At 45.7% G+C, this 25041-nt stretch overlaps 1 protein-coding gene across 7 annotated transcripts in view; it reads right to left on the bottom strand.

Moving 5' to 3' along the window:
- The window catches only part of LOC309340953 (uncharacterized protein), a 233778-nt gene that overhangs the window by 12063 nt on the left and 196674 nt on the right, over positions 1-25041 (bottom strand). For 6 of the 7 annotated variants that reach the window (XM_081860244.1, XM_081860247.1, XM_081860246.1 and 3 more), the window contains one exon: positions 18083-19748. The exons of the other annotated variant lie outside the window; for it this stretch is intronic. In XM_081860244.1, the coding sequence (XP_081716370.1) occupies positions 18083-19748 (1666 nt within the window). The remainder of the gene's footprint in view (positions 1-18082; positions 19749-25041) is intronic. 7 annotated transcript variants of the gene reach the window in all.

The raw sequence follows: 25041 nt of genomic DNA, 5'->3' as shown, positions 1-25041 counted from the left end.
CCACCTTCCTCCTTACCCAGTGGCCTCTCTCTGGTGTCCAACGGAGGCCTCTCTGTCTCACAGGAATCAAGGTCCATTTCTGCAAAATGATCCATTCCCTGAAAGAGCAACAAGGATTCAAAACAGAGAATGGATGGTGAGAAATGTTAGAAAGAGAATGACAAAGACTTAAAGGGTGATAGATCTCATTCCATGGATGTCTTCCCAGAAAAAGGATGGGCCATCAGCAGACCATTATGGGATGTTCTCTGTCCTGTTTGGAGCCCCTTGGGAGTATCCAGAGGAAAGTCTCTCTCACCTGCTTCCTCTCCTCTGCCTGACTCAGGAGGAAACCTTCGGCCAGGGCCACCGCCTGGGAACTGGTCTCTGCTCCACAGTCCCTCACCCAGCTCTTCATCTCTGGTGGAAGGACAGCCAGGAACTGCTCCAAGATCACCAGGTCCAGCATCTCAGCTTTCGTGTGCTTTTCTGGCTTCAGCCACTGGTGGCAAAGGTGGTAGAGTCGGCTGCAAACCTCTCGGGGTCCTTTGGCCTCCTGGAAGCAGAACTGACTCAACTGCTGGCTCTGCACCTCTGAGCAGAGGGTGTCCTCCTCACCCAGGATCTTCAGCACAGAGTTTTCCCAGAATCCCCCACTGCTCCCAGTTTGGTTGGCATGGCCTCTTCCTTCTTCAGGGCCAGCTGGGTCTTGCTCATCCATCTGTGCTCTCAGGAAGCCTCTGAGAGATCGGAAGGAACCCTTTGGTCTTCTGCCAAGTTCTGCCCATCTTAATGAGAAGCTCTAGCAAATCCTACAAAGCAAATACATTGTTCTGTTGCAGAATTTGTAGGTCAGGAGAAGAAACAGGATCCCTTAGCAAGCAAGAGGGAAGAATAAGAGGGAGGAGGAGGAGAAGGAAAAAGCAGCCTCTAGCTCTCCTAGAAGGAAGATTGCAATGCAAAATATGGAGGCAATGGAAGGGATTTCTGGGAGATGAATCAGCCTGGTTTCTCCTGCCTTCCAGTCAATGCATGAAGTCTGAACTGACTGACAAGGGAGTCATTTGTATCTTGTGAAAAATGGATGCTTGGCTCTAGTGGGGGTCCTCACCCGGGGGGTCCTCAGGAGTTGTTCTCCCCCCACCCCCACTCCCCTGCTTCTGTCTCCTTTTCTTGCACATGGACTCTCTGCCAATCTCAAGACAGACTCCTGGGGTGGGGACTCTTTTTCTTTGCTCCGAGGGCCAGGTATGTATCTGGCCAACGCCCTGAGGGCCAAGTGGGCGGGGCCAAAGACACTTCCCTTGAAAGTTAGGCTGGCAATTTATTATGATTATTCTATTAGATAGCTTAACACACACACACACAGCCACTGATGCCCAGGTCCCTGGAGGCTCAGTGAGAAGCTGCGCCCATTTCCGGCTCGGCTGCTTTGCCAGCAACAATCCCTTTGGGAGAGAGAGGATGTGGTCCTGGGATGCCCTGCTCTGGGTGCGAGGGGATTGCTGCAGTGGCCTCCGTGGGGAGCTGCCCTGGGAGACACTGGGAAACTGGTCTGTGATCCTTCTCTTTATTCCTGGCCTCTCTTTCCCACCTTTTTTTCCTTCCTCCCAGTGGTTTTTTTTTGGGGGGAGGGGGGGTGTCTAGTCCACCTCCTCGTCCAGCTTTGGAAAACCATTTGCAGATGTTTCCTCTGTTGCGCAATGAGGCTGAGCGACGTCACACAGAGTTAAGGGATTCCTTTGTTTACAGAAGGGAGATCTTTTCAGAAAGGGGGGGGCGGAGGGCCAAATGAGTTTGGGATCCTCTGATCTGCAGGAAGGAGAGCGTGGCAGCCCTGGCCCCTCCCTGGCAGGACCCTCTCCTCCTCCCTGACTTGGGGTCCCCCCCTGCAGGAGCAGATCAACCCCCCCAGGCCCCCTCCCCTGCTGCAGCCCTGGGACCCCCACCAGATCCCAGAGAGAGAGGAGACTCACCAGATCCCAGGAGGGGAGAGCGAGGCAGCCCTTGCAGCAGAGACACCCAAGCAGGGAAGGACTGGGGAGGGGGGGGGGCCATGGCTGTGGAGGACCTGCCCCCCCTTGCTTCCTGTCCTCTCTAGGAAGGCAGCTCACTTCCCTTTAACCCTTGCAAGGCTAGTCCCCCCCCTCCAGCTCAGCCCTCTCTCGCTCTCTCCCAGAATTGGGCTCTGAGAAGAGAAGCCTCCCTGGCAAAGACCCTGATGCTGGGAAAGAGGGGGGGGGGGGTCCCGGGGGTGACAAAAAGGCGGACGAAAGGAGAAGAGCCTTGCTGCCTGGGAAGCCGGAAACCTCATCCTGGCCTCTCTAGGAAGGCAGCTCGGTTCCCTTTAACCCTTGCCAAGCCGAGTCCCTCCAGCTCAGCCCTCTCTCAGATTTTTATTATTTTGAATGCCTCTAAGGGGGCAGCTGCCCCCCCCCCCGGCTCCGCCCATGCCCAGATATCCTTTTGGGGGTGAGGCTCTTGGCTGGACTCTGAGCATCTCCCTCCCTTGGCCAGAAACCAGAGGAAGAGCCTGCAGGGAAAAGGGCTTTGCAGGAGGCAAGGAAGCTCCTCCTGGAATTCCGGAGTGGAGAGAGAGGAGGGGATCCCAGGGTGATCCAGAGGAGGAGGACACAAGAGCGAGGCTTTGGATGGAAACCAGTAGTTGTGTTTGGGGCCCCTGAGATTGGTGTGGGATGAGGAAAGTTTAGCAGCAGAAAACAACCTTTCTCCCCCCCCCCCCTCTATGTGACATCCTTTTATATATTTGAACATGGCTATCATATCACTCCTTAACCTCCTCTTCTCCAGGCTAAACATGCCCAGCTCCCTTAGCCGTTCCTCATAAGGCATCGTTTCCAGGCCTTTGACCATTTTGGTTGCCCTCCTCTGGACACGTTCCAGTTTGTCAGTGTCCTTCTTGAACTGTGGTGCCCAGAACTGGACACAGTACTCCAGGTGAGGTCTGACCAGAGCAGAATACAGTGGCACTATTACTTCCCTTGATCTAGATGCTATACTCCTATTGATGCAGCCCAGAATTGCATTGGCTTTTTTAGCTGCCGCGTCACACTGTTGGCTCATGTCAAGTTTGCGGTCAACCAAGACTCCTAGATCCTTTTCACATGTACTGCTCTCAAGCCAGGTGTCACCCATCTTGTATTTGTGCCTCTCATTATTTTTGCCCAAGTGCAATACTTTACATTTCTCCCTGTTAAAATTCATCTTGTTTGTTTTGGCCCAGTTCTCTAATCTGTCAAGGTCGTTTTGAAGTGTGATCCTGTCCTCTGGGGTGTTAGCCACCCCTCCCAGTTTGGTGTCATCTGCAAATTTGATCAGCATGCCCTTGAGTCCATCATCCAAGTCGTTGATAAAGATGTTGAATAAGACCAGGCCCAAGACAGAACCCTGTGGCACCCCACTAGTCAATCTTCTCCAGGATGAAGAGGAACCATTGATGAGCACCCTTTGGGTTCGGTCAGTCAGTGGTTAAGAGCGGTAGACTCCTAATCTGGTGAACTGGGTTTGTGTCTCCGCTCCTCCACATGCAGCTGCTGGGTGACCTTGGGCTAGTCATACTTCTCTGAAGTCTCTCAGCCCCACTCACCTCACAGAGTGTTTGTTGTGGGGGGAAAGGGAAAGGAGAATGTTAAAAGCTTTGAGTCTCCTAAGGGTAGTAATAAAGTGGGATATCAAATCCAAACTCTTCTTCTTCTTCTTCTTCTACTACTACTACTACTACTACTACTACTACTTCTATTAAGTGAATAAGGCCACAGTCATGAAGAAATTAGAAGAAAGATTTTGGGAAACATAACCAAAGCTGGCATTCCTATATTTTTGAAGAGGTATAAGGGGACTCAGTCACTCCAAAATCAGACTGGTAAAGGCAGGAAAAGGTGCACAACAGCAAGTGACGATCGAAGAATGAAGTGACTGTGCCTACGTGACAGAAGAAAATCATCTGGGTGTATACAAGATGAGATGACGCAATGTAATGTGAAGTTGAGTGCAAGGACTGGTCTAAATGCTAGAGTTCTAAGGAAAAAGCCATGGTTATCTCTGAAGCAAAGGTTGAAAAGATTAAACTGGGCTACAACCCATGGTAACTGGACAGCGGAACAATGGGACAGTGTTATTTGGAGTGATGAGACCCAAATCTCCTTGCTTGGTAGTGATGGCATGGAAAACGCGGGGAGAAGAATCAGAGAAGATTTATATCCTACAGTGGAACCTTGGGTTATGTACCGTCCTCCTTACGAACGCTTCGGGTAACGAGCTCCGCTAACCTGGAAGTAGGTCTTCTGGTAGCGAACTTTACCCCGGGATGTGAGCGAAAGCGTGTCTCAGGATAAAAATGGATTCGGGTTAAAAATGGACCTCCGGAACGGATTAAGTTCTTAACCCGAGGTACCACTGTCTTTCTAAATAAACCTCAACTACTAAAACTGCCAGCGTTCCGTGTCTTGTGTGAGGGAAGTGCTATACCTGACAACATAACACCGGTTTGAAAGACCTACATTGGCTCCCAGTACATTTCCGGGCACAATTCAAATTGTTGGTGCTGACCTTTAAAGCCCTAAACATACTGGGCCCAGTATCCCTGAATGAGCATCTCCACCCCCACCATTCAACCTGGATACTGTGGTCCAACTATGAAGGCCTTATGGCAGTTCCCTCACGGCAAGAAGCCAAGTTACAGGGAACCAGGCAGAGGGCCTTCTCGGTAGTGCAACCCACCCCGTTGAATGCCCTTCCACAAGATGTCAAGGAAATAAACAACTACCAGACTTTTAGAAGACATCTGAAGGCAGCCCTCTTTAGGGAAGCTTTTGATATTTGATGGATTATTGTATTTTAATATTTTTGTTGGAAGCAAACCAGAGTGGCTGGGGAAACCCAGCCAGATGGGCTGGGTATAAATAAACTATCATCATCATCATCATCTTAACCAGAGGTACCACTGTACATGTATTACACCTACTGTGAAACACCCAGTTAGTGTTATGATCTGGGGTTGTATGGCAGCAAAAGATGTGGGCAGAATTTGTGTCATCAGGGGGAATGTAAATACCCCAAAATGCATAAATGAAATACTTGAGCCCAAACTTTCCCCAGATACTGAAGCATTTAGATATATTTATATAAATATTTACTTATTTATTTTTATTTTTTATTTCCACAGGATTCAGCTCCATGTCATGTTGCTGCTGTGTGCAAAAGGTGGCTTCAAGATAATCATATTCCATTTAACACCTGTGAAGTTAAATGCTGGAAATGTAAAGAAAAAGAAGGAACCTTTTACCACATGTGGTGGATGTGCCCCAAGGTAAAAGACTTCTGGCAAAGGATTTATAATGAATTGAAAAAAGTGTTGAAAAACACATTTATTAAAAAACCTGAAGCCTTTTTAATTGGTATAGTGGGGGGTGAAATCCCCAAAAAGTATCTTACTTTTTCTGTATACCACAACAGCTGCGAGAATATTGCTAGCGAAAAATTAGAAGAAACAAGATTTACCAACTATCAAAGAATGGCAGATGAAGATGATGGACTATATGGAACTTGCCGAACTGACCGGGAGACTCCAAGACCAGAGAGAAGAGACGGTGGAAGAAGATTGGAATAAGTTTAAGGAATATTTGAAAAAATATGTTAATATTTAAATCTTAGAATAGCTTTGGAAGTGGATATAAGTGGTAGAGTTAGAAGACAGTGTATTTTGTAAGTGATAAAATGTGAAGTTTTTTATGGTTAAAGTAAGTGTGTGTCGGGGGGGAGATGGTTAGAAATTATGATATATGTAAACTGCTAAAGATGAAGTAAAATGAAAATCAGACAGGTGGGTCTTGGGGAAGCCCACTTAACAATGTTTAGAAAAATAAGGATATTACAAGAATTTATTTGTATTGTTTGTCTTTTATGTTTGTGTTTTTCATTTGTGCTATAAAATAAATAAATAATTTTTTTTTGGGGGGGGGAATCAAGATAATCATATTCCACTGCTGGAATGGCCTGGCAATAGTCCAGACCTTAACCCAAGCGAAAGGCTATGGAGCAGACTAAAGAAACTTGTTAGTCAGAAGCAACCCAGCAATTAATAGAGGCAATAATTCAATCTTGGTTTCACATTATTACACCTGCAGAAATAAAAAAAACTTGGTTCACTCCATGGGAAGACGTTGTAAGGCCGTAATTAAAGCTAAAGGTTACAAAACCAAGTATTAGTTGACATGGTGAGAATTTCTGCATATCTCCTTTTTTCTATGTGTTTCACATTTCTTCTTTATGACTGATGTTCTAATAAATACTCCTTCATAAACGTTATTGCATTACATTATTCATTAAATAATCTTTCAATTGATATATAATTTTATGGTATTATTCCCCCAAAAAGTGGTGTTATGAGTCTTCAAACCTCAGAAATACACTTTTCCCAAAAGGTTTCTACAATTTTGGCCACTAGTGTAAGTTGTTCATTTTAAAGTTAATGTACTTTTTATATCTCACTGCAGACAGGTGACAGCAGTCACGAAATTAAAAGACGCCTGCTTCTTGAGAGAAAAGCAATGACAAACCTAGACAGCACCTTAAAAAGCAGAGACATCACCTTGCCGACAAAGGTCCGTATAGTTCAAGCTATGGTTTTCCCAGTAGTGATGTATGGAAGTGAGAGCTGGACCATAAAGAAGGCTGATCGCCAAAGAATTGATGCTTTTGGTTTTTTTTAAAAAATAATATTTATTAAAGTTTCAAAAAAGTTACAAGAATAAGAGGGAAAAAAAGAAAAAAAGAGAAAAAATACAGAAAAGTAAAAACAAATCCACCTTTCCATGTCTTGTCTTTCATTTACTTGTTTCCCTGACCTCCTCACGCCTCCCTTTTTTGTATTCTAGTTCAATTGGTTATTACAGCAAATCCTTCCCATTTTTACTTTTATCTTAGTAGTTTATCTTAATCTATTATAACTTTACTGTAACATTACTGCTAAAACCACATAACTTCATTCCAACATCCTTCTAACATTCCTTAATATTGCAATATTTCTGTAGATAGTCTTTAAACTTCTTCCAATCTTCTTCTACCGACTCTTCTCCCAGGTCTCGGATTCTGCCAGTCATTTCCGCCAATTCCATGTACTCCATCACCTTCATCTGCCATTCTTCCCGAGTGGGTAGATCTTGTGTCTTCCAATATTTTGCGATGAGTATTCTTGCTGCTGCTGTAGCATACATAAAGAAAGTTCTATCCTTCTTTAACACCAATTGGCCGACCATGCCCAGGAGAAAGGCCTCTGGTTTCTTCAGGAAGGTATATTTAAATACTTTTTTCATTTCATTATAAATCATCTCCCAGAAAACCTTAATTCTTGGGCATGTCCACCAAAGGTGAAAGAATGTACCTTCAGTCTCTTTACATATCCAACATTTATTATCGGGCAAATGATATATTTTTGCGAGCTTGACTGGTGCCATGTACCACCTGTATATCATTTTCATAATATTCTCTCTTAAGGCATTGCATGCCGTGAACTTCATACCTGTGGTCCATAACTGTTCCCAGTCAGCCAGCATAATGTTGTGTCTCACATCTTGTGCCCATTTCATAGCAGATTTCACCATTTCATCCTGAGTATTGCATTTCAACAGCAAGTTATACATTCTTGACAGAATCTTAGTTTTGGGATCTAACAGTTCTGTTTCCAATTTTGATTTTTTCCACCTGGAAGCCAATTTTCTTGTCCAAATTGTATACCTCCATTATTTGATAATAATGAAGCCAATCTCGCACCTTGTCTTTTAGTTTTTCAAAGCTCTGCAATTTCAATTTATCTCCCTCTTGTTCCAAAATTTCCCAATATTTCGGCCATTTGGCCTCCATATTGAGCTTATTCTGAGCCTTCGCTTCCATCGGTGACAACCACCTTGGGGTTTTATTTTCAAGTAGGTCTTTATATCTTATCCAGACATTAAACAATGCTTTCCTAACAATATGGTTTTTAAATGCTTTATGTGCTTTGACCTTGTCATACCACAGATATGCATGCCACCCAAATACATTGTTGAAACCTTCTAACTCCAAAATGTCTGTGTTTTCAAGAAGCAGCCAATCTCTCAGCCAGCAAAATGCGGCTGATTCATAGTAAAGTTTAATGTCTGGCAGGGCAAATCCACCTCTTTCTTTTGCATCTGTTAATATTTTAAATTTTATTCTAGGCTTCTTGCCCTGCCAGACGAATCTAGAAATATCTCTCTGCCACTTCTTGAAACAGTCCATTTTATCCAAAATTTGCAGTGTTTGAAACAAAACAACATTCTTGGCAATACATTCATTTTTATCACAGCAATACAGCCTAGCAATGAAAGCTTCAAATTTGACCATTGTAATGGGTTAAGGGGCTGCTTGTGCGTAAATGGTTGAGTTCTCAACTCATGCAATCAGTTTCTAAACTCTCCCAGTCCGCGGAGCCATGGATGCATGGCTACCTCAATCGCTGGCAGAATCCGTCAGTGGGCGCTTCCAGAATTTACGCCAACATTAGAGTTCCTTAACGGAAACTCTCCTTCTGGATTCTCTGCGTGACAGTTTCCTGCGCGGAGTAGGCGTCCCCAGCGGAGGTCCTGAAACCTCTCCGCTGTTCTCACTGGAAGTATCTTGGAGCCATCCCTCCGACTGAGTTTCTGCGGGAACTCTCTCTCCCCCCCGCTGGTTCCTTCCTCAGCATCCGAGGGTCTCCTAGCCTCCTTGAGCCCTTCCACCACCTGACTCTCCGATGGCAGTTCCCTGACATCCACCTCCCCTCCAGGACCCCCCTCACCCCCCGTTTCCCTCTCTTCTCTGGGTGGTGAGGCTGGGAACCCCCTGAAAGAATCCTCCTCATCTTCGGATGACTCGAAAACCGCCCTCCACCTACTGCTGTCCCTTCTTCCCGAATACTCTTCCCCATCTGATTCTTCTTCCTCTTCTTGTCCTGATTCTGGGAACCCCTCGAACTCCCCTTCTTCGTCAGTGGTGCCGAAGTGTTCCTCCCAGAACCTAGCCAAGGGCTGAGGCTTCCTTGGGTACCGGAGATGAAACGTTCCTACTAAAACCTCATCATCAACCGTTTCTGCCGGTACCTAGGTATTTTCGGACTCCGGTTCCCCTTCCCATGTCACTAAGTACTCCACCTGTTTACCCTTACACCGAGAGTCGAGTATTTCTGCTACATGACTGCTGCTTTCTCTCTCTTCTACTTCCGGTGCCACGGGAACCTCACCTTCACGTCCCAAAAATTCCCACCCCTCCCGGTATGGTGACAGTAATGACCTATGGAATACTGGATGCAGTTTCATGTTGTCTGGCAACCTGAGTCTGAAGGCCACCGGATTGACCTGTTGTATAACTTCGAAGGGTCCCAGTCGTTTCGGCCTCAATTTCTTGCACCCGCCCTTGAATGGCAACCCTTGTGTTGACAACCACACCCGGTCCCCCACCCTTATGGTCTCTCCTTCCCTTCTGCTCCTATCTGCCTGCTTCTTGTATTCTTCCTTGGCCCTATCCAAATTCATCTTGAGCTGTTGATGTATGGCTTCCAATTTCTTCCACGAAATGTTCCACTGCCGGTACGCTCCATCTTTCCCCTCCTTCCCCTGGAAAGGCCCTAGGGTGACACCCGTAATTGGCCATAAATGGACTCATGCCCGTGGACACATTTTCCGCGTTATTGTAGGCAAATTCGGCCAGGGCCAATTTCTCTACCCAATCATTCTCTCTGTCTTTTACATAACACCTCAGATATTGTTGCAGAATACTGTTTGCCCTTTCCGCCTGCCCATTTGTTTCTGGGTGTCTGGCGGTCGAGAAATTGACCTCTACGTGCAGTAAGCTCATGAGCTTCCTCCAGAACCTGGACGTAAATTGTTTCCCTCTGTCTGAGACCACCCTCAAGGGGGCGCCATGCAACCTAAAAATGTGTTCTATAAACAACCTGGCGGTTTCTTCCGCTGTCACCGCATGTGAGCAAGCTATAAAGTGGCACATCTTGGTTAACAGGTCTCCCACTACCATTACCGCAGTCTTTCCCTTGGATTTTGGTAAATCCGTCATAAAATCTATGGAAACTGCCTCCCGTGGCCATTCGGGTGTGGGTAATGGTTCCAGCAACCCCGCCGGTGCCGCCCTCTCCCCCTTTGCTCGCCGGCAGCGGTCGCACCCCCTTACATACTCTCGTACATCTTCCCTCACCTTGGGCCACCAGAACTGCCTGGTAACTAACCACATGGTTTTGTGTTGCCCAAAGTGCCCTGCGGTGGGGCTGTTGTGTAGTTGTTTGAGTACTCTACCCCTCAATCCCCCTTCCGGTATGTACAATGCCCCTTTGTAATACAACGCCCCGTTCCTTTCTTCAAACCCCCGTGTTCTCCCCGGCTCTCCTGAGCCCTCTGAGCTTATCTTGGGCGTATTCATCGTTCTCTGTCCCTTCTACCAGTTCCCTTTGCCCCACCAATGCTGCTCCACAAACCCAGTGGTCCTCTGGGATAATATGCCTTTCCTCGGGGTCTCCCTCCCCCTCCATATACTCTGGCTTTCGAGAGAGAGCGTCCGCTCTGACGTTCTCTGGCCCCGGTACGTAGCGAATCTCAAAATGGAATTTGGAGAACTCCTGTGCCCATCTCACTTGTCTCTGGTTCAGTACTCGGGCCGTTCTCCAATATTCCAGATTTTTGTGGTCCGTGCACACCTGGACCTTGTGCTGCGCTCCAATCAGCAGGTGTCGCCACCGCCGAAACGCTTCATGAATGGCGAGCAGTTCCCGGTCGTACACTGTGTAGTTCCTTTCGGATTTATTCAACTTCCGCGAGAAGAAGGCACACGGTCTCCAGTCCGACGCATCTTTTCCCGGCTGGAGAAGCACCGCCCCTACCGCTCGATCAGATGCGTCCGTCTCTACCCTCATCGGCTTCTGTAGATCTACGTGTAAGAGCTGTTCCTCTGACGCAAACACTTTCTTTAGCTGTTCAAACGCTTGCTGCGCCTCTTCCGTCCAGGCGAATTTCTTCTTACTACTGAGACAATCGGCGATGGGCGCCGTTAAGTGGGCAAAGTTTTTGATGAACTTCCGATAGAAGTTTCCAAACCCCAGGAATCTCTGCACGTCCTTCCTGGTTCTGGGTATCTTCCATTCCAGTACCACTTGGACTTTACTGGGATCCATGGCCAATCCCTTGTCTGACAAACGGTACCCCAGGAACTCCACCTCTCTGGTATGGAACTGGCACTTCTCCAGTTTTACCCACAGCTGGTTTGCTTGCAGCCTGCTTAGGACCTCCCGGACATCTCGGACATGCTGCTCCTCGTCCTCTGAGTAGACTAACACATCGTCTAAGGAGGCCACACAGTTCTTATAGAGCAGAGGTCCCAGGACGTGATGCATGAAGGATTGGAAGCAGGCTGAGCCCGCCTGTAATCCGAAGAGCATAACGAGATACTCAAAGGTCCCCAAGGGGGTGAACATGGTGGTCTTCCATTCATCCCCCTTCCTCATCCGTATCGGGTTATATGCCCCCCTCAGGTCCAGCTTGGTAAAAATCTTTCCCTTCCTCACCCTGGTCAGAATGACGTCAATCCTGGGCATGGGAAAGGCCACTGGTTCTGACACCGAATTGACGGCCCGGAAGTCCACGACCAGCCTGGGTTTTTTCGAGTCCTTTTTGTCCACAAAAAACACTGGGCTGCCCCCCACCGCTCTTGACTCCCTGATGAACCCTCATTTCAGGTTCTTGTCTATGAACTCCCTTAACTCCTGCATCTCCCTGTCCGACATAGCGTACAGTTTGCCCACTGGTAGCTGGGCTCCCGGGAGTAGGTTAATTTGACAGTCAAAGGGTCTATGCGGGGGCAGTCTATCTGCTTCCTTCTCGCTGAAAACATCACTCAGGTCTGCGTATTGTGGTGGTATTTCTCCCTTTTCTCCCACCACCATCCCTGCCAGACTTGCCCTAGCCAACCCCTGAGTTTCTCTGCCCTTGCAGTGTTCTAGGCAATGAGCTGACCCAAAAGAGACTGTCCACTGGTGCCATCCCACTAGCGGGTCATGTAACGCCAGCCAGCTCATTCCTAATATGATGGGCGGCCCCGCCAGGGTGGCTACGTGAAATGCAATGACCTCCATGTGCCTTGCCACCCTCATTGTCATGGGGACCGTTTGTTGGCTCACTTCCCCTCCCAGAAGTTCCCTCCCATCAATCGTGGTCACCTGCAAGGAATTCCTTAAGGGCAGCGTCCGTATCTGGTGCTCTGATGCAAACTCCTTACTCATGAAATTGCAGGAGCTGCCTGAGTCTAACAGGGCTTTTATCGTGAGTGGATGTCCATTGGGTAGCTCTAGCAGCACCTCTACGACTAGACCTGCTCTTGGGGGTTCAGGCTTGGGCACGTTCACTGATCCTTGGCCTGGCTGCTGTGCCCTGTCGCTGGCAGCCAGGCATTGGCTTTTACCTGCTCCTTAACCCCCTCCTCCTCACTCCCAACAGCTCCCACCATTCCTTGCCATCCCTTCCTTTGTGGGCACACTCTGGCAAAATGTCCTGGCTGTTGACAGAGGAAGCATTTTTTGGCGCTCTTCCCCTCCTTCTTCCGCCCTTCGTTGACATTTGAAATTCCGCGCGCGCGCGCAGTCCCAATCTCCATCGGTTCCACTGGCGGGGAAGGTTGCTCCGGCATCTCAGGAATGCGGAAATCACTCCAACACTCTCCTCTCCCTTCCCGCTTCTCCAGAGCCCTTGCCTCTTGGTGTGCTCCAATCGCAAGAGCCGATTTGGTCAGCTGATCCATAGACTCCGGACGGGGCACGCGGGAAAGTTCATCTTTCACCGCCGGGGCTAGCCCTTCTTCAAACAGCATTTGAATTGGGTCCGAAGACAGGTCCCACCCCAATTTATGTATGAGCATGGTAAACTGTGTCCAATACTCTCAGACGGACTGATTCCCCTGTTTGCATGCCATTAACTGTCTGCGTACCACGCCCTGTTCAATCTGGCTGGAAAACATCAAGTCCATCGCGATAAAGAATTTCCTCAAGTCTTTTAGGGCATCATTATTCGATGCCATCAGGGGCCTCACCCATTCTCTAGCTCCCCCCTCGAGGTGCCCAATCACAAAAGCCACTCTCGATTCCTCATCGGCAAAGTCATCAAACTGCAGGTTCAGTGCGTACTGCATTTCTGTCTTAAAGGCTTGGTAGCTTCTTGGGTCACCCCCAAATTTCTGTACCAACCCCGGTACCTTCCTTGCGATGGGGGTGGGCTTCCCCTGTGCATCCTGAGCTCTCCTCTCCTCGAGACGCGCCGTTAGCAGCGCCAGCTGGTGTTCCAACACTCTGTTTCTCTCCTCCAGAGTTGGTCCCGCTCCAGCTCCTCCCGCTGCTCCGTCTCCAGTTGGGTTGCTCATGATGCCTCTCTTTCGCACACGCAGCGTCGAAGACTGACGGATTGCTGTAATGGGTTAAGGGGCTGCTTGTGCGTAAATGGTTGAGTTCTCAACTCATGCAGTTTCTAAACTCTCCCAGTCCGCGGAGCCATGGATGCATGGCTACCTCAATTGCTGGCAGAATCCGTCAGTGGGCGCTTCCAGAATTTACGCCAACATAAGAGTTCCTTAACGGAAACTCTCCTTCTGGATTCTCTGCGTGACAGTTTCCTGCACGGAGTAGGCGTCCCCAGCGGAGGTCCTGAAACCTCTCCGCTATTCTCACTGGAAGTATCTTGGAGCCATCCCTCCGACTGAGTTTCTGCGGGAACTCTCTCTCTCCCCCTGCTGGTTCCTTCCTCAGCATCCGAGGGTCTCCTAGCCTCCTTGAGCCCTTCCACCACCTGACTCTCCGATGGCAGTTCCCTGACAACCATGTTTCTAAATCTTTTTTCACTTCTGTCCAGCATTTTTCATAATTATCTTTAAATAAATTCACATTCTTAGCTGTCATATTAACCCCCAGGTATTTCACTTTCTTAACCAATGTTAAACCTGTCTCCTTCTGAAACCTCTCTCTCTCAATCACTGTTAGATTTTTCTCTAAAACCTTAGTTTTTAACTTATTCAACTTAAATCCTGCAACCTGACCAAATTCTTGAATCAATTCCAATACTCTTTTAGTACTAGATTCTGGCTCCTGTAATGTCAATACTAAGTCATTACATCAATAGTCTGACATCAGACTGACAATAGTCTGACATCAATACCAGGGAAGATTCTGGAGCAGATCATTAAGCAAACAGTCTGTGAGCACCTAGAAAGGAATACTGTGATCACCAATAGTCAGCATGGATTTCTGAAAAATAAGTCATGTCAGACTAACCTGATCTCGTTTTCTGACAGAATTACAAGCCTGGTAGATGAAGGGAACGCAGTGGATGTAGCCTACCTTGATTTCAGCAAGGCATTTGACAAGGTGCCCCATGATATTCTTGTAAAGAAGCCGGTAAAATGTGGACTTGACTATGCTACCACTCAGTGGATTTGTAACTGGCTGACTGACCGAACCCAAAGGGTGCTCATCAATGGTTCCTCTTCATCCTGGAGAAGAGTGACTAGTGGGGTGCCACAGGGTTCTGTCTTGGGCCCGGTCTTATTCAACATCTTTATTAACGACTTGGATGATGGACTCAAGGGCATCCTGATCAAATTTGCAGATGACACCAGACTTCCGGGTTAGTGCGAACGGGTAATGGCGGATTCCCTCCGAGCTCCGGAGGGAATCGGCTCCACCAAAGACGGGTCTTGCCGCAGCGGAGACGCGGGGACCCTCAGAAACCGCAGGCGTTGAAGCCTGCGGACTTGGTGACTCGGCGGGCACCTTAAACGCCCCCGACCCACGAAGAGCCTTTTTAAAGGCTTCGGAGAGGGTATGGAGAGTGGCATGGTGCTGTGAGTAGACCGCTACTTCAGTGGAGTGAAGCCGCGAGCCATGACCGAAGAGCGCTGACTTTTTCCTTTGAAATTCGGACTAAAAACAACAACCCGTGAGTAATACGGAGATTGGACTTAAAAGGTAATTTTTTTAAAAAAATCGACACGATCGGGGGGAAGCGCAAAAAGGAAGTCCCCCCCCCCCCCGCTTTGTAGATAAGCTAAAGCAAGGACCAGCCAACTAAAGTCGGGAGAAAAAGTTGTTTTGGTGGAAGAAAATTACTATCTTTGCGATTGGACAGTATAATTGATCTTGCTGGAGGACTAGAATTGGTATAAATTAAAGTGTAACCCCCCAGGATCTGGGCGCGATCTGCGAAAGAGCCTATTGGAAAGACACGGACTTTGACAGCTGTCAAATTAGCTGTCAAAGTTGGGAAATAAAAGGAAACGTTGTCTTTGGTGATTCTGCTGGTCGGACTCTTTTTAGATTTGGATTTAAACGGCTGAGAGTAAAGAAAAATAAGCTATATTTTGATCTACTGGATTGAAATTTTAAGGGCATCAACTAAATAGAATCCCCCTAGAGGGGAGTTTTGGAATACTGTAAGAAATGGCTGTCAGTGGAAATTTACTAGCAGAACTGGACAGAACATTTGATCTCCTGGGAAAATTCCAGGAGCAGTGCAACATCTTATCAACAAAAGTAACAGAGCTGAATGATACTGTAAACAACTCTGTGGGAACAGGAAAAGACTTGACAGAAGTTTTCGACTTTGAACAAATAACCCTTGGAGTTGAAACAGAAACGGCTGCAGCTGAGGAAACGAAGTCTGAAAAACCCCAAGAGATATATCAGGACATGCTGGAAATTAAGGAGGAAGCCACAAGGTTGCGGAAGTTAAAACTGAGCCAGAGGCCTGGAAGTATAAACTTGATTGAGATGGAAATGGGAGCTTTTGGGACATACAGACTCGAAAGACTTAAGATACAAAATCTGAGCCCCATTTCTAAAGATAGAGGCCTGCTCGGAAGAAAACTGGACATTATTGGGACAGAGCTTCTTTGAGAGTCGATGTTGAAAATAAAGGACTACCATATAAAGGACTATCAAAAAGACTGGCAGAGAGAAACTGAGAGAGGTTTAAAAGCCTCTGGTGTTTGGGATCCAGGTTGAGAAATGGACGTATTTATGGATACTGGTTTGGGGATCAAAACCGGGAAAGGGAGGGAGAGATTTGGGAATCCGAAAGGTGATATAATCTGTTAGATTTTGTCTATATGTTTATCTCTTTTTTTGTAATTTTTATGGAATGTGGAAAATCGTGGAAGATAAATTTGGGCCGACCTTAGGAAAAAGGTTTAAGATTAAGTTAGAATTGGGTGTTTGTTACATTAAATTTAAGAACTTACTGAATAGATAGGTAAGTAATTATAATACAGAAGGGGGAGGGGGAGGAGGTCGAGGAAATAAGGTTTAGGAGAAAAAAAATTTAAATTATATATGTTTGTATTTCTTGTTTGTTTATGTGTGTGTTGTTTTTGTCTTTAATCTGTGTTGGAAAACCAATAAAAAATTATATTTAAAAAAAAACAAATTTGCAGATGACACCAAACTGGGAGGGGTGGCTAACACCCCAGAGGACAGGATCACACTTCAAAACGACCTTGACAGATTAGAGAACTGGGCCAAAACAAACAAGATGAATTTTAACAGGGAGAAATGTAAAGTATTGCACTTGGGCAAAAAAAATGAGAGGCACAAATACAAGATGGGTGACACCTGGCTTGAGAGCAGTACATGTGAAAAGGATCTAGGAGTCTTGGTTGACCACAAACTTGACATGAGCCAACAGTGTGACGCGGCAGCTAAAAAAGCCAATGTAATTCTGGGCTGCATCAATAGGAGTATTGCATCTAGATCAAGGGAAGTAATAGTGCCACTGTATTCTGCTCTGGTCAGACCTCACCTGGAGTACTGTGTCCAGTTCTGGGCACCACAGTTCAAGAAGGACACTGACAAGCTGGAACGTGTCCAGAGGAGGGCAACCAAAATGGTCAAAGGCCTGGAAACGATGCCTTATGAGGAACGGCTAAGGGAGCTGGGCATGTTTAGCCTGGAGAAGAGGAGGTTAAGGGGTGATATGATAGCCATGTTCAAATATATAAAAGGATGTCACATAGAGGAGGGAGAAAGGTTGTTTTCTGCTGCTCCAGAGAAGCGGACACGGAGCAGTGGTTCCAAACCAAAAGAAAGAAGATTCCACCTAAACATTAGGAAGAACTTCCTGACAGTAAGAGCTGTTCGACAGTGGAATTTGCTGCCAAGGAGTGTGGTGGAGTCTCCTTCTTTGGAGGTCTTTAAGCAGAGGCTTGACAACCATATGTCAGGCATGCTCTGATGGTGTTTCCTGCTTGGCAGGGGGTTGGACTCGATGGCCCTTGTGGTCTCTTCCAACTCTATGATTCTATGATTCTATTCTATGATTCATCCCTCGCTAGCAGGACCAATGGGGAGGGATGATGGATGATGGAAACTGTAGTCCCGGGAGCTGCTTGGGACCCAACTTTGGGAAAGCCTCATTTAAAGCAACTTTTGCGTTTGGCCCGCAAAGATGGGACCTGTCCATGTTTGTATTTTCTTGTATTTTGTTTTTCTCATGACCTTTGTGCGGTTTTTAAAATTTCTTAAAAGGGAAAATTGAAAGCGAAATTGTATGGCAAGTTGCGAAAGAAAGAAAGGTTGCATTTGGAAAAAACACACACAAAGAAAACCTGGGGGGTGGCCTCCTCAAATATTTTATGGGGGGGCTCAAAGACCCCTAGGAATTTAAGAGTGGCTGTATTCCCTACACCCACAGGTCTCAGGAGGCTTAGAACATAAAAACACAACATAACGGTGTGGATTTGCCAGGCTCCTAAAGCTGTATAATGCTTTTTCCAATCTTTGTATGGATTCTTTGTATGGATGGGAAGTGAGTTTAGAGGTAACAGTGAGGATGGGAGTATGGATGGGAAGTGAGGTTAGAGGTAACAGTGAAGCTTTTTCCACATTCCACACACTGATAGGGTTTCTCCCCTGTATGAATTCTTTGATGGGCAGTGAGATTGGAGCTGGTACTGAAGCTCTTTTTGGATTGGAGCTGGTACTGAAGCTCTTTTTTCAACTTTTTGGATTGGGGCTGGTACTGAAGCTCTTTTTCCACATTCCACACACTGATAGGGTTTCTCCCCTGTATGAATTCTTTGATGGGAAGTGAAACTGTGGCTGTGACTGAAGCTCTTTCCACATTCCACACACTGATAGGGTTTTTCCCCTGTATGAATTCTTTGATGGGAAGTGAGATTGGCGCTCTGACTGAAGCTCTTTCCACATTCCACACACTGATAGGGTTTCTCTCCTGTATGAATTCTCTGATGGGAAGTGAGATGGTGGCTGTAACTGAAGCTTTTTCCACATTCCACACACTGATAGGGTTTCTCCCCCGTATGAATTCTTTGATGGGAAGTGAGAGAGGAGCTATGAGTGAAGCTCTTTCCACATTCCACACACTGATAGGGTTTCTCCCCTGTATGAATTTCTTGATGGAAAGTGAGACTGGCTCTGTGCCTGAAGCTTTTTCCGCATTCCACACACTGATAGGGTTTCTCCCCTGTATGAATTCTTTGATGGGAAGTGAGATGGGAGCTCTTACTGAAGCTCTTTCCACATTCCACGCACTGATAGGGTTTCTCCCCTGTATGAATTCTTTGATGGGAAGTGAGAGAGGAGCACTGACTGAAGCTCTTTCTACATTCCACGCACTGATAGGGTTTCTCCCCTGTATGAATTTTTTGATGGGAAGTGAGATCGGAGCTCTGCCTGAAGCTTTTTCCACATTCCACACACTGATAGGGTTTTTCCCCTGTATGAATTATTTGATGGGAAATGAGATTGGTGCTCTTCCTGAAGCTTTTTCCACATTCCACACACTGATAGGGTTTCTCCTCTGTATGAATTCTTTGATGGGAAGTGAGATTGGCGCTCTGACTGAAGCTCTTTCCACATTCCACACACTGATAGGGTTTCTCTCCTGTATGAATTCTCTGATGGGAAGTGAGATGGTGGCTGTAACTGAAGCTTTTCCCACATTCTACACACTGATAGGGTTTCTCCCCCGTATGAATTATTTGATGGGAAGTGAGAGAGGAGCTATGAGTGAAGCTCTTTCCACATTCCACACACTGATAGGGTTTCTCCCCTGTATGAATTTCTTGATGGAAAGTGAGACTGGCTCTGTGCCTGAAGCTTTTTCCGCATTCCACACACTGATAGGGTTTCTCCCCTGTATGAATTCTTTGATGGGAAGTGAGAGAGGAGCTATTAGTGAAGCTCTTTCCACATTCCACGCACTGATAGGGTTTCTCCCCTGTATGAATTCTTTGATGGGAAGTGAGATGGGAGCTCTTACTGAAGCTCTTTCCACATTCCACGCACTGATAGGGTTTCTCCCCTGTATGAATTTTTTGATGGGAAGTGAGATCGGAGCTCTGCCTGAAGCTTTTTCCACATTCCACACACTGATAGGGTTTTTCCCCTGTATGAATTATTTGATGGGAAGTGAGAGAGGAGCTCTGAGTGAAGCTCTTTCCACATTCCACACACTGATAGAGTTTCTCCCCTGTATGAATTCTTTGATGGGAAGTGTGAGAGGAGCTCTGAGTGAAGCTCTTTCCACATTCCACACACTGATAGAGTTTCTTTCCAAGGATATTTTGTTGATGGGAAGTGGAATGGGAGTTTTGACTGCAGCTTTCTCCACACTCATAATTTTTACATGGCTTCTCTTCCCTGGGGATTTTGTCGTGGTCACCTTTGTTCTCAATTTCCGATTCATCACAATCTGCAATGGAGACAAAAAGGGATTAGAGCCTTAGGAACAAATAGAGAAGAACTGAAGGGAGTTGGGTGTGTGTTCATTAACTGTGTTGTTTGTCATTAACCAACATATTTATTATGAGATTCTGATGAGTTGTTGAATGTTGCTTTGTTTGATATAAAGTATTGGTTAAAATTGTGGAAGACTTTTGGAAAAAAGTGTAGTTCTTCTTTTGGAGTAATATTATAAATTGATATATCAATGGAAAGATAATTTGATCAAGAATGTAATCAAGAATGCAATCCAACAAAGTTTGTTCAATTACCTATATTTTATCAAACCTTATAGCCAAATAACCAGAAAAAGGAAGCACAACTTGCTTTGCTTGACTTTTGTCAGTGTCTTATGTGATTGCTATCAAGTTGGTCATTTAGTGAGGTTGAAAAACATAATCAAATTAAAGAAATGGCACAAAGAGTTGACTAATCACCCAGAAAGTGATGTAAAATTGTACTATTAAGTGAACAAGGCTACAGTTATGAAGAAATTAGATGAAAGATTGGGAAAAACTACACCAAAGCTGGCCTTTCTATATTTTTGAAGAGGTATAAAGAGACTCAGTCACTACAAAATCAGAGTGGTAAAGGCGGGAAAAGGTGCACAAAGGCAAGTGACGATCGAAGAATGAAGAGACTGTGCCTACATGACAGAAGAATATCATCTGGGTGGATACAAGATGACATGGTACAATGCAATGTGAAGTTGAGTGCAAGGACTGGTCTAAATGTTAGAATTCTAAGAAAAAGCCATTGTTATCTCTCAAGCAAAGGTTGAAAAGATTAAACCCATGTTAACTGGACAGCAGAACAATAGAACAGTGTTATTTGGAGCAATGAGACCCAAATCTCCTTGCTTGGTAGTGATGGTATGAAATACCCGAGGAGAAGACTCAGATAAGATTTACATCCTACTTGCATTACACTGACCATGAAACACCCAGACAGTGTGATGATCTGGGGTTGTATGGCACCAAAAGGTGTGGGCAGAATTTGCATCATTAATGGGAATATAAATGCTCCAAAATGCATAAACAAAATACTTGAGCCCAAACTGAAGTGTTCCGCAGGTGATCTTGTCGCGAATTCCTCGCGGCGCTTTTAGCAGAAACGCTCAGAGTCCCAAGTTTTTCCAGTGCAGTCTTTTTAATGTGAGCTATATACAGGTATTTACAAAAACAGTCCATACAGAGTACCCGCTCCTTAAGGCAAACAAATACTCTCCACCACAGCATCACCACACCACAGCACAACCACCACACTTACTGTTGAACAGGCTTTCCTTTTAAAACAGGTGATAGCCAATCACATTCCTGCTGAGTCACTCTGACCCAGCACTTCACAGAGTATTGCATCAGCCTGTTGAAGCCTGCAGACTTACTCATCATCCTGCGAATCCCAACACTCCTCCTTAAGTCAAAGGCTTGAGACCTAATAATTCTCTTAAGTCTCGAAATTTAGGAGCATCCAAACATTTTGTATACAAATCCGCCACATTATATTTTGTGTTACAGTGCTGTACCTTTAACACATTTCTTTCCAAAGCATTTTTCACATTTCTGTATCTTATAGCAATATGTTTACTCTTGCTCTTAAAGTTCTGTTGGTTAGCAAGCTGTTGTGCAGCCATGTTGTCACTTAGCACAGTGATTGGCATTTCAGAAGGTATTCCAAGTTCTTTTGTTAGACAAGCAAACCACTCTATTTGTGACACACATTCGCTTATGGCTGAGTAACTCTGCTTCACAAGTACTTGTGGCAACAAATGTTTGTTTCTGGGATTTCCACTGAACCAGGGCATTTCCAATATATATGGCATAGCCAGTGGTAGACTTTCCATTTTCTCTGTCTCCCCAGCTGGCACCAGTGTATGCATACACTTGCTGATCATATCCTGTTTCCAGCACCAGTTTGTAATCTTTTGTGCCTTTCAGATACCTTAGGATTCTTTTAAGTGCTACCCAATCTCTCTGAGCCGGGTCTGCACTTCTTTGGCTTAACATGTGCACTGCCAATGTTATGTCGGGTCTTGTCCAACAACTTAAATATAACAGAGAACCCAACAGAGAATGAAACGCTGCTGCATTCTCACATTTTTGCCCTTCTGGTTCATTTTTGTACTGGGTAGTTATGGGAGTGTCAGCCTCATTTGCCCTCTCCATTCCATATGTCTTTAGTAACTTTTCGATTTTTTCCTTCTGACTCGGAGAGTAGATGCCCTTTTCATTTCTCTGAACCTCTACTCCTAAGTAATTCTGAATCTCTCCCAAATACTTCAGTTTGTATTTGTTACCTAGGCTGTTTATAAACCAAGACACTTGCTTTTGTGCAGTTGTTATTAGAAAGATATCAACATACAAAAGTAAATAACAAACACTTCCTTGCACCATTGCTGAATATAAACAGGAATCAGCCAGGCTTTGTTTGAATCCCATCTTTTTCAAAGTTGTATCTATGCATTGATGCCATAGACGTGCACTTTGGTGCAAACCGTAGTGCCCTTTGCAGCTTTAACACCATGCTGCCTTTTTCCAGCTCATAACCTGGTATTTGCTGTAAATACACCTCGGTGTCAATAGGAGCATTTAAATATGCTGAGGCAACATCAAAATGATTAACTTTTAACCCTCTCAGACTTGCCATTGCTAAAACTGATTTTACTGTTTCAGCCTTTGCTGTTGGGGCAAACACTTCATCATAATGTATCATTTTCCTTTGTGAAAAGCCCCTTGCAACCAACCTGGCTTTCCTCTGACAACTACCATCAGCCAGCTTTTTCAATTTAAAAACCCACTTACAGCTTATGGGCTTTTTACCTTCAGGCAATTCTGTAGGGACAAACACATTGTTGTTTAGCAGAGAGTTATACTCTGCCTGCATTGCCTTTAACCACGCCTCTTTCTCTAGAGTAGGTAACTCTTGCACTTCTTCAAAGTTTTCTGGCTCAGTTACACAAACCTGGTTTATGGTGGCTGGAACCCATTGAGGAGATTTCACCCCTCCCATATCCAAGAATCTCCTGAGGAGCCTGCTGATTCTACAGAGAGGAGGAGCAATGTACTGCTCTCTACTTAATTAGTCAGTGAGTGAATTAGTGTGTCAGTCAGTCAGTGTATCGGAGAGAGAGAGAGAGTGTTAGAGATTGTGTCTAGAGATAAGATTGCTGCTAAGAGCAGCTGCAGACTCTCAGTGTAGCATTGATTTATGCTTAGATATTCTAGCTCTGTATATAGTTTTGTATCATAGTTGTAGCTATAGAATAAAAGGAAGATATTCTACAGAGCTGCTCTCCGAGTGGTTTATACTCTGCAAGACTCTGCAAAACTCTGCTGCGCAACGACTGTATTATTGTACAAGTGAACCCGGTGCTCTCAGCTCTAAGCTGTGAGTCCACAGCACGGTGACCTGTCCCTGTGAGAAAGGTGGTCGCTGGCAGTGCTACCCAGCTCGCCTAGCCCAGTCGGGGTTGTAGTGCATGAGTCCAGTTGGTACACTGGCTCAGGGGTGATGCTGACACCCATAACGGTCTGGAGGTTGACCTTTATTACTTCTTGCAGACCTCCTCGGTTCATTAATCTCACCCCCTGGGCTACCTTCAGGACTGCTTTTGGCGTGGATTGATTCTGGAGATTTACCTCCTCCTGTCCCAGTTGCACTTTCTTCTCTCCCCTGCTCCATGCTAGCAGCTGGAGAAAAATGCTCAACCTTCACCTCCTCCCTTTCAGTTTCTCTGGGAGAGCTGCCAATTCTTAGCTTTGTTTCAACTGCCTTATCAGGTACGCTCGGCAGTAAAACTTTTTCTGGCAGCAGGTTTGCATGTATCTTGGGCCAATTTCTTTGCTCATTAAAGCTGGCTGATCGACTATAACTCAAAAGATTTTTATCATCTTCAAACCTGTAGGCTTTTGTACCACTTTCATACCCAAGAAATAGCAACTGCTGTGCCCTTTTCCCACCTTTTCTTCAGTTCTTTACAGGTATGTCAACCCACGCCTTTGTCCCAAAGATTCTCAAATGTTGCAAACTGGGACTTTTGTTATAGAGAATTTTATAGGGTATGTCATCTAGTACCCTTGACCACAAGCGATTCCCAATATAATTCGCGGTCTTAATACTCTCAGCCCAGTACTTAATTGGAAGATTTGCATCTGCTAACAATGCTTTCATTTGTGTCTGCAAGACACCTCCCCTACGCTCTGCTACTCCGTTCTCCTGAGGCGTTGCCACATTGGTAAGCCTATGTTTAATCCCTTGGGAACGCAACCAGTTTCTTAGGGAGTGTGTCATAAACTCTCCTCCCCTGTCTGTCTGAAGCACACCTTTTCGCCAAGTTGCCTTTCTACCCTTCTTACCCAGAACTTCAAAGTTTGGGCAACGTCAGACTTTTGCTTTAATGGATAGACCCAGCCAAATCTAGAATAGTCATCCACTAGGATCAAACAGTACTTGTTATGGGAGACACTTGGTGGAAAAGGACCAGTTACATCAGCATGAATCAACTCCAATAGTTTTTTGGTCTTTGGCTTGCTCTTGCTACTAGGCAAGCCCTGCTTTTAACCTCCTTGCAGATATTGCAGTCTAAGTAATTATCACAACTTTTAATGTTTTTCATCCCCCCACACAACTCCAATGTTTTGTTCAGCACCTTAAAGCTAGCATGAGCCAGACGCCTGTGCAGGAGATGAATACACATATCATGGGTTGGGACATTTTGCACATTCGCAACCTTAGACTCACACTGCAGTACATACATATTAGTTCTAAGGTTAGCATTTGCCAACACTGCCCCATTTTGCTTTATCTGACACTGGTCTCCCACAAAGTTTACTTCAAAGCCTGCTTTTGCCAAGTCTGGAATACTCAGGAGATTGTTTTGCAAACTAGGCACACACAACACATTCCTGAATATGTGTCCCAGCTGTGGGAACACAACCTCCCCCTCACAAACCACATTAGCTTTCTGGCCCGTAGCAAGACTTACATGTTTTTTGTTTGAAGCCCTAGCATCAGTTAGCAATGCTTTTCTTTTACAAAAGGTTTGAGAAGCTCCACTGTCCAGAACCCACAGCTCTTCCTTTTCTTGACCATCTGCAGACACCCAAGTGGTAGACTCTCTCTGCTGCCTCCTGTGCTTCTGCTGTTTTTGTTGTTTTCTCGGGCAGTCCCGCAGATGTCCACTGGACTTGCAGCAAAAACACCTTTTTACTCTGTTGACCACCGGCTGGTCTGCAGCAGCTCCTCCTGGCTGTTTCTCTGGCTCC

Source organism: Podarcis erhardii, assembly GCF_964252035.2.
Source record: "Podarcis erhardii genome assembly, chromosome: 4".
In the NCBI taxonomy this organism is placed as follows: Eukaryota; Metazoa; Chordata; class Lepidosauria; order Squamata; family Lacertidae; genus Podarcis; species Podarcis erhardii.
The sequence above is the reverse complement of the archived record's forward strand: the minus strand, read 5'-3'. Positions and strand labels throughout refer to the sequence as shown.